Source organism: Desmodus rotundus, chromosome 8 (assembly GCF_022682495.2).
Source record: "Desmodus rotundus isolate HL8 chromosome 8, HLdesRot8A.1, whole genome shotgun sequence".
Lineage (NCBI taxonomy): Eukaryota > Metazoa > Chordata > Mammalia > Chiroptera > Phyllostomidae > Desmodus > Desmodus rotundus.
The window spans coordinates 52,750,817-52,766,190 of record NC_071394.1 but is presented as its reverse complement, the minus strand read 5'-3'; the positions used below and the strand labels follow the sequence as shown (position 1 = coordinate 52,766,190).

At 40.8% G+C, this 15,374-nt stretch overlaps 1 protein-coding gene and 1 non-coding gene across 2 annotated transcripts in view; one reads left to right on the top strand and one right to left on the bottom strand.

Moving 5' to 3' along the window:
• The window catches only part of LOC123478461 (uncharacterized), a 41,015-nt gene extending 28,316 nt beyond the window's left edge, over positions 1-12,699 (bottom strand). Inside the window, exons 1-3 of the mRNA XM_071222137.1 lie at positions 12,613-12,699; positions 3,234-3,419; positions 3,011-3,097 (exon numbers count right to left, since the gene is read on the bottom strand). Coding sequence (XP_071078238.1) covers positions 3,011-3,097; positions 3,234-3,419; positions 12,613-12,699 — 360 coding nt within the window. The remainder of the gene's footprint in view (positions 1-3,010; positions 3,098-3,233; positions 3,420-12,612) is intronic.
• On the top strand, positions 4,196-4,383 carry LOC112320877 (U2 spliceosomal RNA). Its single transcript, XR_002976453.1, has one exon. It is a non-coding gene; the product is annotated as a U2 spliceosomal RNA (small nuclear RNA).
• Positions 12,700-15,374: the final 2,675 nt, after the last annotated feature.

Sequence of the window (15,374 nt, the reverse complement as noted above, 5' to 3'; positions counted from 1 at the left end):
GCCAATGACGGGTATGATTCCTCAAGGGAGGGATGACCTAAGACAGGCACTATCTCTAAGGGGTCATCAGAGAAGGAGTTAGAGGACTATAGAAAAAGGGGGTGATGGACCCTCACCCCTCAGCTTTGACATAGTCTGAGTCCTCATTCTGTCTGTAAGAAGTCTCCTAATCTCTTGGCTGCCTGCACCCCACACCTGAATTAAGCCCGAAACAATGCTGGAGATGCGTGCAGCCCTGTGCTGGAAAGGGCAGGTTCCCTGGGGCGATCAGGAGTAAGAAAGAATGCATAAAATCCTGTGAAACATGATTTGCTAATACCCTCTATTTAAATAATAAGGGTCCAAGCATAAAATGAGTTTGTTTCCCATAGTTTTTTGGCCCTTTGGCTATCTGACCCTGACTCAGAATAAGCCCTCATTGTTCTTTGAATGTTATCTATTGTTTGATTATCACTGCCTGACAATGATTGATGAGCTTTACCTGTATTCCTGTGCAAATTACACCCAATAAAAGCCCACTGAGGAACAGGCTCAAGGCCCTTCTCCTTTGAGAGATTGGCCATCTTTCCTCCCCAAGCATATCATGTCTTGGTAGACTTATTCTCATCTGTGGCAGACTAGGGGTTGGGAGGGGGGTGCTCTGCGGTCTGAGCCCTGCAACAAGGCCCTGGCCTGTGTGGCTCGGTTGGTTAGAGCTTTGTCCTGTAACTGAAAGGTTGTGGGTTTGATTCCTGGTCAGGGCATATTCCTAAATTGTGGGTTTGACCCCTAGTCAGGCACCAAGGATCCCTGGTCCAAGCATGTGCAGGAGGCAACCAATCAATGTTTCTTTCTCACTGATGTGTCTCTCTCTCTCTCTTCCCCCTCTCTGAGAAGCAAGCAATGAAGAATGCCTGCAGGTGAGGATAAAAAAAAATTAAAATTTCAAAAACAGTTGCCGGTGTATAAGTTTCAAGTGCACAATTCTATAATACATCACATGTATATTGTATTATGTGTTCACTATCCAAAATCAAGTCTCTGTCCATCACCATTTATTTCCCCCTTATCTTCCTCTACCTCCCTAACCCCGCTTTCCATCTGATAATCACTATACTGTTGTGTCTATGAAGTTTGTTTGGTTTTTTTTTTTTTTGCTTAACCCCTTCACCTTTTTCATGGAGCACCCAAATTCCCCTCCCCTCTGACAGCTGTCTTTGTATGTACCAGTTTGTTTTAATTTTGTTAATTACACTCCACATTGTAAGAGGGTACAGCCAAGAGGGGGGCCCCAAATAGGGATTTGTAATGGGGCCCAGAACTCAGGGTGTCCAGGAAATATTAGAAAAAATATATATAGGATGTCCTCACCCCCACAAGTCTGAGCTGGGGGAAGGGACACATGGAGCAGGGCCATTCAGAGCTGTTTTGTACAGCAACAGTTATGCAGCTAACCTCTGGCATGGTCATTTAACATATCTCTAACCCTTAACTGGTTTCATGGATATGTTAAATAGCTGTGGCAATGATTTGAGCCAGGAAGTCACTTCCACCCAAGATATAACTGGGAGGCAATTCCCCCTGGTTACAGCACCTATGTAAGAGCTTGCAGATGATTGGCTCCATGCCATGGGGCCACACCTGTCCGGACTTACTGTGGCAGCCCAGTAAAGCTGGACAAATACGGGAATGCTGGTAGGTGTAACTGATTGTAGGAGGAGTCGGAAATGGGGCTGCAGAGGAAGATTGATGCTGGGATTTAAAACCCAGGCGCGGCAGCCATACCAGAGAGAAAGGACCACAGGGCTTTGGTGGAGTAGGGGGAGACCCCGCAGCTTGGGTGAGAGTCAGGACCACGTGGCTTTGGGTTGCTTTTTGCCACGTGGCTTAGGAGGCAGGAGAGACTGTCATGAAGAAAAGGGGAGAAAGGACTCTTGCTGCTGGGCCATGAGAAGGTGCCACATGGCTTCGGATTAACGAGATTATGGTGGGGACACATTTGATGGTGCCGGGAGCCTGAATCACAGTCTTCTACTTCTTTTCCTGAGATACAGTACCCCGGACGAGGGCAGAGGGAGAAGGAAGAACTGTGTGCATCTGTGGGTATTCTAAAGGACTTTAGTATTTTAATAAAGACACTAAGTCATTACTCTAAGTCTGTATAGCTTTTGAATAAATAATTCCTTTCCTTTTCACCAATCTCTGGCATTGAGAGACATCTTTCCTCTGGAGGGGGGTAAAGAGAACCTAGTGGGGGGAGACCCCTGGAGAAAAAGGGGGGGTCCTCTCCATTATAGTATATCGTACACCCCACTCCCCCGGGTCTGTTCTGTAACAACAGGAGTGCAATCCTATGGTATTTGTCTTTTCCCTGATTTAATTCACTAATAATGATTTCCAGGTCCATCCATATTGTGGCAAAACGGTAAGATTTCCTTCTTTTTTACCTTCTTAATGAGATGTTTAATACAGACCATATTTTGCTGTGTATAACATGCACCCACGTTTTTGGCCCAACTTTCAGGGGAAAAAATCCTTTTAATTTTTTAATTCAATTATTTATTTATATTTAGATAATTGGTTTTTTGCTTTATAAAGGAATTTGGCATTTATCTTTGAACATATTATGGTACAGTAAGTATTATGGAACAAATAATACAAAACACAAGAACAGATACGTGGTATTTCAGGTACTACTCATGTATAATAGCCTTATTTCCCCCAAAAAAATATGGGCAAAAGAAGTGCCCAGTATATATGAAAAATGCAGGGTATATAAAATTTTAAACAAACTACGAGTTTGAAAACCTGCGTGTGTTCTCCCTTCCAGCTCTTGGCATAAGCAGCCCCATTGCACATGGTTTTTAAAGGTATTTTGTTTGTCTTTGCCTTACATTATGGTGACTAACTCAACTTTGCCTCCCAATAAACTCTTTGGTTAACCTTCTATTATGAATTAATCTCAGAATCTCGGAAAGCTGCCAATAGAGCAGCAGATCTCCCTATCCTCTTCACCACGTAGCTAAAGCACCTCCGCAGTCAAGCCACAGCAAAAGCTGCGCAGCGGGTCGGCCCGCGATCCGGAAGTGACGCACAACGTCGCCGCCCCTGAAGACGGCTGCGTGGGGAGCAGGAGAAAAAGGCGATCACCACAGGTTGGTTTTGGGCGGGGCTAAATGATTTCCCACTACTACCAGGCTCCGCCCCTCGGTCTACTGCTGGCAGCTGGGGGCTGAGCGCAAGCCGGAGCGCACCTTCTCCGATGCCGGCCTCCTGTTGGAGAGAAGCCCGGGACCGCGGCGTGTGTGGCGCCAAAGTCCCAGGGCAGCTGTAGGTGGTGACCGGTCGTGCTTGGGCCTCAGCCGCGTGCTAGCGATCTTGGGCTGGACTGACGCCTGCGCTGGGGCACACGCAGGGTCCCGCGGGTGCCAGTCGGAATCCTAGGCAGACAGCCATGTGGGAGGGTGGTGGGAAGGCCCAGGGGAGACGGGTCTGAACCTCAGACGGTCCGGGCGGTGCCGGGTCACCCAGCATCCAGGGTGGAGTGGAGGGAGCTCCACTTCCCCTGGACTCTCCTTGATGCGGGTAAAGGAGGAGAGGACTAAGAAGAAGAGGACTGTTGCTCTTTAAGGGAAAGATGACCGTTCTTACCTGATTTAGTGTGTATTATCTTTTTTACATTAAGTGAAAAACTGCAGTGCAAACAAAATAAAAGCTCAGAAAAAAATGAAGGCGAACTGAAAAAAAGTGGTTGCTTAGAGAAGCTGCTCAACTTCTGTATACAGTGTTTAGTTTCCTATGAGCACAGACTTTGAAAGTAAGTTTTAACAATGAGGTTGTAGAAATTTGACCATTTAAAAAATGTTAAAAATGTTAAGTTTTACTACTTAAAACGTTAATACATATGACCTTTGGAAACCAGATTATAGAACAGTGTGATTTAATATTTCATGTTATCAGTGCATAATAAAAATAATTTTTAAATTATGTGCTGAAATGGAAGACTTCAGTGTATTGTGATTGGCACTTTTAAGGTAGTACCTAAGGATACAGTCTACGTACACCTCAATGAAAAGTTGTCTTAAATTTCATCTTTATTATTTTCAGGTATCAAAGGTGGTAAGAGTTTCAACGATGTTAGCCTTGGGGAAATATTTCAGTATACTTTGGGTCAGAGCAACTAATAAAGCAAGACTTACTGAAAAAGTGACCTTTCATCTCTTCTCAGGCTTTTGGTTGTGATCAAGTGTAGTATTTGTTATCAATTTAATATCTGACATGTCCTCACTCCGAGGACATTATATTAAATGGACTTTTGGAGCTGGCAGATGGAATAGGAGCTTGCTCTGTCCACTCCATGCATCAACCAGGTGTTGCAGTACTTCTGGGAACAGTGCACCCCCTGGGGGGCGGGGCAAAGAAAAGTGTCCTTTTAGTGTTAACAACATCAGTTACTGTACTTGATGTTCAAAATGGACTGTGCTTGTGATGGAGCCATACCTTTTTAAGAATTGTACTTAGTACCTGTAGGTTCTTGAAAATTTAGTAATAAAATGGTGCATTTTAATTTGATTGATAGTTTTCATTTTATGGATTGCCTTGTTCATTTAAACATGATTTTTTTGTCTTAACATTATACATATGAGAGAGTGTGAAAGTAATTTTGAAAACACCAAATACTAGATGGTATTAATGGCAGGTAGTTTTTGTTAACCATTGTTGGGAACCGCCCTGCCTGGTTTCAGAAACTGTAACCCCTCATGGCTGAGGCTGAGTAAAAAGAATCTGGGACCATAGGCCACTTAGGAGACAAAGTTTATTTTCCTTGTGGGGGCACTGCCTCTGCCCACTGTCACCTCACCCTGCTTGGCCCTGGGCAGATGACTGGTTAGCCAATGATGGGTAAAATTCCTCAAAGGAGGGACGACCTAAGACAGGCATGGTTATGAGGGGGCCCTCAGGGAAGGACTTGGGGGATTATGGAGAAAGGGGGTGATGGACCCTCACCCCTTGGCTTTGACATGGCCTGAGTCCTAATTCTGTCTGCAAGAAGTCTCCTAATCTCTTGGCTGCCTTACTTCCCCTGCCTGACTTAAGCCTGAAACAATGCTGGAGGTGGGTGTGGCCCTGTGCTGGAAAGGGTAGGTTCCCTCGGGCAATCAGGCCTAGGAAAGAATGCATAAAATCCTATGAAACCTACTTTGCTAATACCCTCAAATTTATATTATGATAAGGGTCCAAGCATGAAATGAGTTTGTTTCCCCAAAGTTTTATGGTCCTTTAGCTATCTGACCCTGATTCTAAATAAGCCCTCATAGTTCTTTGAATGTTATTTATTTGATCATTTCTACCTGACAATGATTGATGAGCTTTCCATATACACCTTGTATTCCTATGCAAATTAAACCCAATAAAAGCCTGTCAAGGAAAGGATCGGGGCTTTCACCTCTTGAGAGAGTGGCCAAGGTGCTCCAAGGCGCTCTCCCTTGAGAGAGAGGCCTTGCTGTCTCTTTTCCTCCACAGGACTTAGTAGTCTGTGCGAATTTGTCTTGTCTCAGCCACAACGCCGCGAACACTGCGGGACAGTGTCTGCGCCAAACCATGTTTAGTCATTTTTGGAAGTCAAATATAAATTCTAAAGAAGTTGCTGCTACATTATTAGCATATTTTACATCGGAAGTCTGCTTTTTCCAGTTGATACTTAGTCTTCTTATTGTTGTAATTTAATTCTGTTTTTGGATTTATGAAATTTGAAACTCAGAATAATGAAAAAGAAGGTATTTTTGGCAGTTAATGAGCTTTCTCAAACAACTGAAATTTGTTTTGAAACTGTTGCTAAAAATTTGCCCTGGCATATTTAATATTATTACATTTATCGATTTTCCGTGCTTTCTGTCATTAACACTGTTATCAAATTGGTATAGAGATCAGGGCAGAAAAAACTGGACTATGTATTGAAACTATTGTTAAATTATACTTTTTATTAGCTTTATTTTGTATTGTTTGCTTTTGGGGAGTAAGGAAGGTACACAGGACCTGTATATTTGTAAAATAAATGTGCTACAGTGTAAAATGTAAAATTAGGTGAGTTAGATAGATGTAATATATGTTTTTTATTTATGTTAAAATACTCTTGATAAAAATACAGTAGTTGTTTGATAGTAGGCCAAAAAGAAAAAAACCTGACAAATATTTTTGGCCTTTATTAAAGCATTGCATTTTAATGTGCATTATTTAAATCATATATATATTTTACTTTTAGTAGAAGAAACATTTTGGGGAAAAACAATTCTAGTTGGACGGAGACCTTTAAGCTGAAACATACTAAGGTCCTCTTATTTTGTAGATGAGAAAACTGAAGCTTAAAGAAATAAAGTGTTACAAAAAAATAAATAAATAAAGTGTTTTACATAATTGGTTACTAATTCAGTATTAGAATGCAGGTTTTGTTTTACCCTCAGTCTAGTGCTCTCTCTGTTTTGAGGAACTATGAATTGGAGTATTCCTCAAATCAGGCCTCTTACTGCCCTTTAGACTAGAGAGTGGCTTTCACACTTCCTAGCAGATTGCTCAGGGTGTAGCTTAAGGGACACTACTCTAGGGAATAGAAACTAGTACATACAGTACCTGTGATTCAAAAATTTCATTATATCCCAGCACTAATAAAAAAATTAGTGTTAGACAAAGAGTATGCACAATAGCTTTTTAAAGAAGTCTTTATGCTACCTTGGTTTTAGATTTACAGGAAAGTTGTGAATTCCCTTCTACCTCATACTCAGTTTCCTGTTATATTAGTGTGGGACATTTGTCACAATTAATGAACCAATAGTGATGCATTATTAACTGAAGTCTATAGTATACTCACATTGTCTTTGTTTTTGCCTAATGTCCATTTTCCGTCCCAGGATCACATCCAGAATACATTGAAGTGTGAAATGTTTTAAAATTTCTTATTAAATTGTACTGGTGTTACAAGAGAGCTCTGAATGCAGATGATTTAAAATCTCCAAGTAATGAGAGGCTCAAAAAATATGGAATATTTTTTCTCTGCTAGTAGGTGTGTGTAATCATATGGGTAGAAAACAAAACCAGAATAATACCTAATTAACCTCTTCGGAAGTAAGCATCATTGTGTATACTGGAACCAAACTGTCTTTTAATGCCCCTGTTGCTCCTGATTGACTAACTGTGCCATGCTAGGTACTGTCCTGTGTACCCTGTGGTCAATCTCATAAGCCTGGCTTTCCCCAGCCCTTTTACGCAAAGGTTGGACAACATGATCTTGTTTTCCCACCTTTGAGATGAAGACACTTGGATGTGGGCAGAACTTGGGAGTAGTAATGGAAGAGATTTGCACGTGTAGATCGTAACATAGAACCCGAAAAGTAAATAATAGAAGAGCTGAAGTGCGGCAGGCCAGAGTATTTCTGTCTTGAGTCTTCAATAACAGGCCTAGTGGATTTTTGTAGGTTAGTTAGGAACCTGGATGCTCTTGATAAATGTTTCCTGTTGATAATATCATTAAATAATACATCCTTACTATACAGGCAGTCCTTCTTTGGCACAATAGTATGGGGTGGTAAAAATGACTAATCAAACTGAAATTTCAAATGAGTCCTACTAAGAAAAATTACGATCATTTCTGTGACATTTGGAAATGTTTGCTAAATGGTTAAAAACTCTTCTTGTGGAGATACATTCATTAGATTACTCCTTTCTGCCCATGAATGCCGCTGAGTAAGCATCGCTGAAGTAAACTTACATTTGTTTAGTATACTGTACTTTAAACACTAGCGACATGAAGAATTAGTGTTTTGTTTCTGTATAAATTTCCCAAGTGCAGTTTGAACAACGCACGCCTTTTTCTTCTGATCATACAGCTTGTGATGCAGCACAGCATATCTTCTATGCTTTGGTGAATTCTCTTACTCCTGAGTTAGGATCAGCTTCCAGTGTTTCCTCCTTCGTGCTTTCACTGTTAGGAAATCTCTCTGAGAGTTTATTCTGAAGTTTTCCACTTCCTCTGGAGCATTGTCATCCTTTCTTCACAGTTACTTTCCTCTTTTCCGTACATAAACTCACCTTCACAAAGTTCCTCTGGCTGCTCCTCTAGAGTCTCTAGCATTCACGTGGTGGGGTATTTCTTCTATAACCATTTCCATTTGATTTATGTTTCACTTCCAGCATTACCAGTTTTTGTTTCTTTCCTGCATGTTCATCTTTGTGGACTGATTTTCTTTTCTGACTATTTTTATAGAATGTTGCATGGTTTTACTTCCCACTGTTAGACAAGGAGGCAGCACTGCTACATGCTTTGCTGTCTAAGTGAACTGAGTGACAGACGCGCAGTGACTCATCATCAGACAGACTGAAGGATGTGAAGTGGTTGGTCACTGTAGTATGCCCAACTGTTACTTGCATAGTGATTTCTGGACTGAAGAAATAGCAGCACAGTTGGTACTTTATGCAGTTACTCATAGTTAATGTATGGTGGTACTGAGGTCTGAAATGTTTTATTGCTATGCTATTACAGTTTTCCCAGTTGTTTCTCCCCTTTATTCCCCTCCACACTTTACCCCCCACCTGCCAGCATTCCCGCATGTTTTTATAAGTTTCAAAAAGAAATATTGGATATTAAGCCCTTATCAGATGTATCAGCCTATAAGTTCTTCCATGTTGTTTGTTGTTTTTATTTTTTGATGGTTTTCTTTGCTGTGCAAAAACTTTTTAGCTTGATGTAGTCCCGTTTGTCAACTTTTTCCTTTATGTCCTTTGCCCAGTGGTGTATTGGTGAAAATATTACTCTGTGGGATATCATAAATTTTCCTGACTGTGTTATCCTCTAGGGCTTTTATGGTGTCATGGCCTATGTTTAAGTCTTTTATCAATCTTGAGTGTAGTTTTGGGTATGGTGTCAGTTGTTGCTCTAGTTTCATTTTGTTGCGTGTACCAGTCCAGATCTCTGAACATCATTTATTGAAGAGGCTAATTTCACTTCACTTTGTGCTCTTGCTCCCTGAATCTAATGTAAATTAACATAGAGACAAGGCTTTCTTTCTGGGCTCTCTATTCTGTTCCATTGATCAATGCGTCTGTTCTTATGCCTGTACCAGACTGCTTTGACTACAGTGGCTTTGTAATATAGTTTGACATCAACTATTATGCTCCCTCCTACTTTGTTCTTCTTTCTCAAAATTGCTGAGGTTATTTGTTTCCATACAAATATTTGCAACCATTTATGGTTCCATACAAATATTTGAAGTATTTGTTCTATATCTGTGAAATATGTCATTCATATTTTAATAGAGATTGCTTTGAGTCTATAAATTACTTTGGGTAATATGGACATTTTAATGATGTTAATTCATATAATGAATGAACATGATATGTGTTTCATTTATTTGTGTCTTCCTTAATTCGTTTCTTCAGTGCTATGTACATTTCTCAGTACAGGTCTTTTACCTCCTTGGTTAGGTTTATTCCTAGGTACTTTATTTTTCTTGTTGCTATATTAAATAGGATATTTTTCCTAATTTCTGTTTCTGATAGTTCATTGTTGGTGTAAAAAGTGCCTTTGATTTATGAATATTGACTTTGTACCCTGTGGTTTTGCCAAATTCACTTATTAGATTGAGTAGTTTTTTTGGTGAACTGTATAGGGTTTTCTATGTACACTGTCATGTCATCTGCAAACAATGAGTGTTATTTCCTCCTTTCCAATTTTGAAGTCTTTTATTTCTCTTTCTTGCCTGATCACTGGGGCTAGAACTTCCAATACTAGTTGAATAGAAGTGGTGAAAGCAGGCACCCTTGTCTTGTTCCTGATTTAGTGGGAAAGCTTTTAGTTTTTGCCCATTGAGTATAATGTTGCCTGTAGGTTTCCCATATATGGCCTTTATTATGTTAAGGTATGGTTCCTTTACTCCCACTTCACTGAGAGTTTTTATCATAAATGGGTACTGTCCTGTGTGAAATGCTTTTTCACCATCTTTTGATACAATCACATGATTTTTGTCTTTCCTTTTTTATGTGATCTGTTACACTTACTGATTTGCAAATATTGTACCATCCTTGCATTTCTGGGTCTAAGCCATAGTATCATGTCAAGATTATTTAAACACACTTTGAAGACTTGTGCCTGTTCATATTTTTGAAAGGTCCTCTTGGTACTAGCTGTCTTTCATCCTGGTAGGAAATACAAATCTGAGGAGTTGGGAAGGCAGCATCACCTGACATTTGGACAAGGTAGGACCCAGACAAAGCAGACCAGAGTGGCAAGGGATCATGGTAACATCAGTCCTTTAATATTTTCAGCAAGCTGGTTGGCCAGCCTAGCGTAGCAATCCTTCCCCCTTTTCCCTGAAGATAATCCCAAATCATGAGCAAAATAAAAGAGAATTTTTATTTATGGATGGAAGAAAGTATTTAAAAAGTGTTCTATTGGTGCCATTAAAAATTTGTTTTCTGGGCCATTAATCATATAGATGTGGTGTTACACTTATTTGATTCACAGTGGTGAACAGAGAGAAAGGACCAGTCTGAATTAATTTGAGTCGTATGAAAAAATGGGACTCATTGTGTAGATGAAGAGAGTGATGCTTTTCAGTAAATGCCTCCAGCGTTTTCTCATCAAGGTGCAATAATGCCTGTGCACCACAACATGGAGCCCTACAAACGGTTTCTTTTCCAGTGTTTTCATTCCATTTCCTTCACCCTTTGGAAAGTGCAGGTCTGGGTTTATGCTTGAGAAAAGTGAGAGTAATGTGGAGGCACACAGCCTTTGAGGGCAACTAGACCACTGTTCTTGTCATTGTTAAACTGAATGCCCATCAGTCCTTGGCTCTATCCTGATTAGCTTTGTAACAGCATTTTCCATGAAGATACAAGAGACATGCTCAGTAGGTATGTGGGTGACACAAGGCCAGTGAGGATAATTGGAGCATTTGGATGGGACTCTAAAGATTCTAAAAATCTTACAATGTGCTGAAATTTACAAGATGAAAGTGACCAGGCATAAATGTACAAGTTCACCTTTGCTGGAGTAGTAAAAAGCCTTTCAGACAGTGAAAGAGGAAATGTGAATATGTTTTGCAGAGAATGCTAACATGATCATGATGACTGAGATGATTACAGCACTATCACCTGAGCCAGTGCTACTCCGAGTGTGGTCCACAGACCAGTCATTGCTTGTTGTTGCCTGTGCTTCTGCCAGGCTGTCAGTGAACTTCATCACAAAGCACATCGTGTAGTAGAGCCAAAGAAGCAAAATGTTCCTGGTGACGGAAGCAGGGCATCATCCTACGTACCAGCCTGAACACTTCATCTCTTGGAGCACCCGCCCTTTGAGTGGCATTGAATTTTAAAGGCTCCTCGGTGTCCATAGGTAATAGTAGTTGTGCTAAGTACTCTAAATGTATCATCAGATTTATGTCGAGTCATAGTGTACTTAGGGCCAGTGTAGTGAAATGTATAAATAAAGATGCCTGAACCAAATTGCCTCAGTTTCCTTGTTTGATGGGTGATAACAATATGAAACTTATTAAAGGCTTTTCTTGGTGGATAATGCAGGTAAAGTTCATGTCGTATATCCTGGCTCATGGTGTGAGCTTAGAAATTGGAAGTGAGTATTAGTGTGTTGCTCATTATCATGTCTTTGAAGAAAATCCTGTTGTCACCCCCCTTTTGCAGATGAGGAAGTGAGCTAAGTTTCAATCAAGTTTAACAGGATCCTGTGTTCATGCAGTTCTGAAGTGGCAGAGCCCAGACTTAAAACCAGGAATTCTCTGACTAAATTTCAAGCAAATGCTTATGCCTTGTAGCACACTGCTAGTCCCTGGTTAGACTAGATCAGTGACTTAATTTTTTGGCCACACTCAATGATGGTATGATCGTAACCTGGTAGACATGCAGACACACATACATAAGCTGAATCGAAAGTTCCCATGAAGTAATTCTTGCCCTTCTGAATGAAATGCACTGTGATGTTTTTCTGTCTGTTTTATTACATTTATAAAGGTAAAGCTGGCAGTGACCTCTGAAATGGATTTCATGGTCCACAAATGTAAAAGTTGTAAGTCACAACTTGAAGACACTGTGCCAGCCATTTCTATGGGTCCTTCAGTTATCTTCTCTGCTACTCCTAAAAACCAAAGACAAACAAAAGCCTTCAATCCAATTTTGTTACTACAGAACAGAAGGCCTGCATTTGGAGCAGTTCATGTGAAAAAAAGTAAGGTTTTAGCCATGGTCAATATCAGGAAACATTCAATCCTTGGGCATAAAAGCTAACCTTTCAGCCCACACACCTCAGGAATAGTGCATTCCCCCTTGGGTGCCGTATTAAGAGAAATGAAGAACCTAAAACACATTCAGAGAAGGACAATCAAGATGGGGAAGGGTCTGAAACTATTTAAGGAACCAGGAATGTTTCATCTGATTTTGAAGGAAAACAGTCTAAACCATTTTTAACAAATAAGTATTTCTTGATAAGACTTTAAGATTTGTCCTTCAGGACTGAATGTCTTGTTTGATGCATTCATTATCTTACTTAAAGCTTATTTCTATTAGGATTTTAGATTTTGACATCTAAAGAGAGAATCTTGTAAAATGATTGTTCTTCCAATTCTATCCTACCTTCTGGTAAAAGACCAGCAGGAATCCACAGCTCTCAGGGTAAGAAGAGGAGCTCTCAAGCTTGCTGTTGACAAGATTTTTCCACATCTTCAAAAGGATTTCGAAGGGGGCTGAAGATCTCCAGCCAGGCTGTGTCTTAGAACTCAGACATTCCTTTGCCTGGAGACTGGCCCTGCTTTGTGGGAAAGCTCCCTGTTCCTGATGCTCTACAGAGGGAGGAAGCACCTGCCCAGTTATTTCCCTCCCTCCTGGGCTCCAGATGAGACCTGCTTCTGCCTCTGATCAGGACAGGAGGGAATGAAAGGCTGGAACAGTCCCTCCCCAGGTTTCCACTGGGGCCTCCCATGCCTGTAGGTGGAAGTCCCCCCTCAAAGCTGATTACAACAAGAACTCTGCACTATTGCTGCTGGGGAGGGCATATTATTACAACAAGAGCAGCGGGTTTGCTGGTAGTTTATTAAATTCAGGAAGGAAGGGGAAGAATGACTCAGAGGTTATATGATTAGGAAAATGGAGCCAAACAGGACCACTGAAACCAAGGGGCCAAACTGAAATGCTATCAATTGTGGGGAAAATGTATGCATGCTTCTGATATTTATTACCTGGCTTAGAGTCACAGCCATGTTTATGAAAGTTAGAAATGAAGCTGGAGAGTTACATTATCTTGATCTTGCTGCTCAAGTGATTACTATCCACTGTTAGATCGAGATACTTGGAGAAAAATTTGATCCTAATTGAGAGTGAAGTTGGTCTTCAGGATGTTGAAACTTCGCTGTAGTCCTGGAAAACATATTAATTCATTTGTGATCTGTTGACATCTCAGACTGAGTTTAACTTTTGGAATGCAATGAACACATTTAGTTTTGGTGGTTCTTTCAGTAGACTTAAAATAACCAGTTTAATTCTGAGAATTAATGTCTGCATTTTCTGATTTCACAGACAAGGGGAGTCCAATAGTACCCCAGTGATTCTACACACCTAGTTGTTTGTAGGGATTTGAAAGGAGGGGCTGCTGAATCAGAGGAAATGTTGTGCATGTGTGCCTCAAGGATGGAAAAGGGAGAGATGAACGGATACATGTGATGATGAAAAAAGCAGCAGTTAACATGTATCAGGTGCTCACTACACACTGAGTGGTGTTCTTAGTACTATGTAGAGTGAGGTAATTTGATCTTCAGCAGCCCAATTAAGTAGTAATTATTATATTTTAAACATTTTAAATTGATTTTAGGGAGAGAAGAAAGGAGAGAGAGTGAGACGTGAATTTGTTTTTCATTTATTTATGCATTCTTTGGTTGACCAGACCAGGGATGGGAGCTGCCACCCTGGTGTTTCTGGACTACACGCTAGTCAACTGAGATACCTGGCCAGGGCCAATAATAATTATGAATACTTTCTTTGTCATAAAGGAAACTGAAGTACAGAGAGGCTAGCAGATTTGCCCAAGGTTGTGAGTTGGGATGGTCTGACCACAGAAGCACCATGCACACTTCCTAGGGAGGTATTGTCTTTGCCTGGCTTGATCAGTTGGCAGTAGTGTCAGAAGCTGGAGAAACTGTCTCCTAGGAGACAGTGTTGCTTTGAGCGTCAAGTGAGAACATGGGATCCAACATCAAGAAAAGAGACATTCTCTTCCCATCTTCCAAAACCAAAGGGAAGCCTCGGATATTAGGTGGCTTCTGCAGGGAACCCATAGTGTGTGTGTGTCGGGGGGGTTCCATCCACAGAATTACCCCACCGCCACAGATGAGAATAAGTCTACCAAGACATGGTCTGCTTGGGGAGGAAAAGTGACCAATGTCTCAGAAGAGAAGGGTCTCAAACACTTCCTTCCATGCTTCTTTATTGAGTTCAGCTCACACAGAGATACACAGAGATGCACGTAAAGCTCATCAATTAATGTCCCAAAAGCTACACTCATGATAATCTGACATGATTTACAGATAATAGTTGAAGAAACACAGGGATTGTGTCTGGTCAGGGTCGGCTTTAGGTCAAGTGTCTGATTCATAGAAACAGGGCAGAACAAGCCTCAAAGGAAACAATGTATATTCTTTCTCTGGCCAGATTTGCCCCCCAGTAATCATTTGTCCCGTAGAAGTCTGAAGCTGCCTTTGGCATTGTTTTGAGGCTGAGTCACGTGGGGAGAGCAGAGCAGTAAAGAGATTAGGAAACTTTCCAGATAGAATGAGGACTCAGAATAAAAAAACAGGCACATAGACCAATGGAACAGAACAGAGACCCCAGAAATAAACCCAAGTCTTTACGGTCAATTAATATTTGACAAAAGAGGCAGGAGCGTAAAATGGAGCAAAAATAGCCTCTTCAACAAATGGTGTTGGGTGATCTGGACAGCTACGTGCAAAAAAATGAAACTCGATAACCAACTTATACCATACACAAAAATAAATTCAAGGTGAATAAAAGACTTAAATATAAGTCGTAACACCATAAAAGTCCTAGAGGAAAACATTGGCATGAAGATCTCAGACATTCCATGCAGCAACATCCTCACAGACACGTCCCCTAAAGCAAGGGACATAAAGGAAAGAATAAATAAATGGGACCTCATTAAAATAAAAAGCTTCTGCATGGCTAAAGAAAACAGCATTAAAATGAAAAGAGAACCAACAGTATGGGAAAACATATTTGCCAATGATACCTCAGACAAGGGCCTGATCTCCAAAATATATAAAGAACTCACACGACTCCACTCCAGAAAGACAAACAACCCAATTAAAAAATGGGCAAAGGACTTGAAC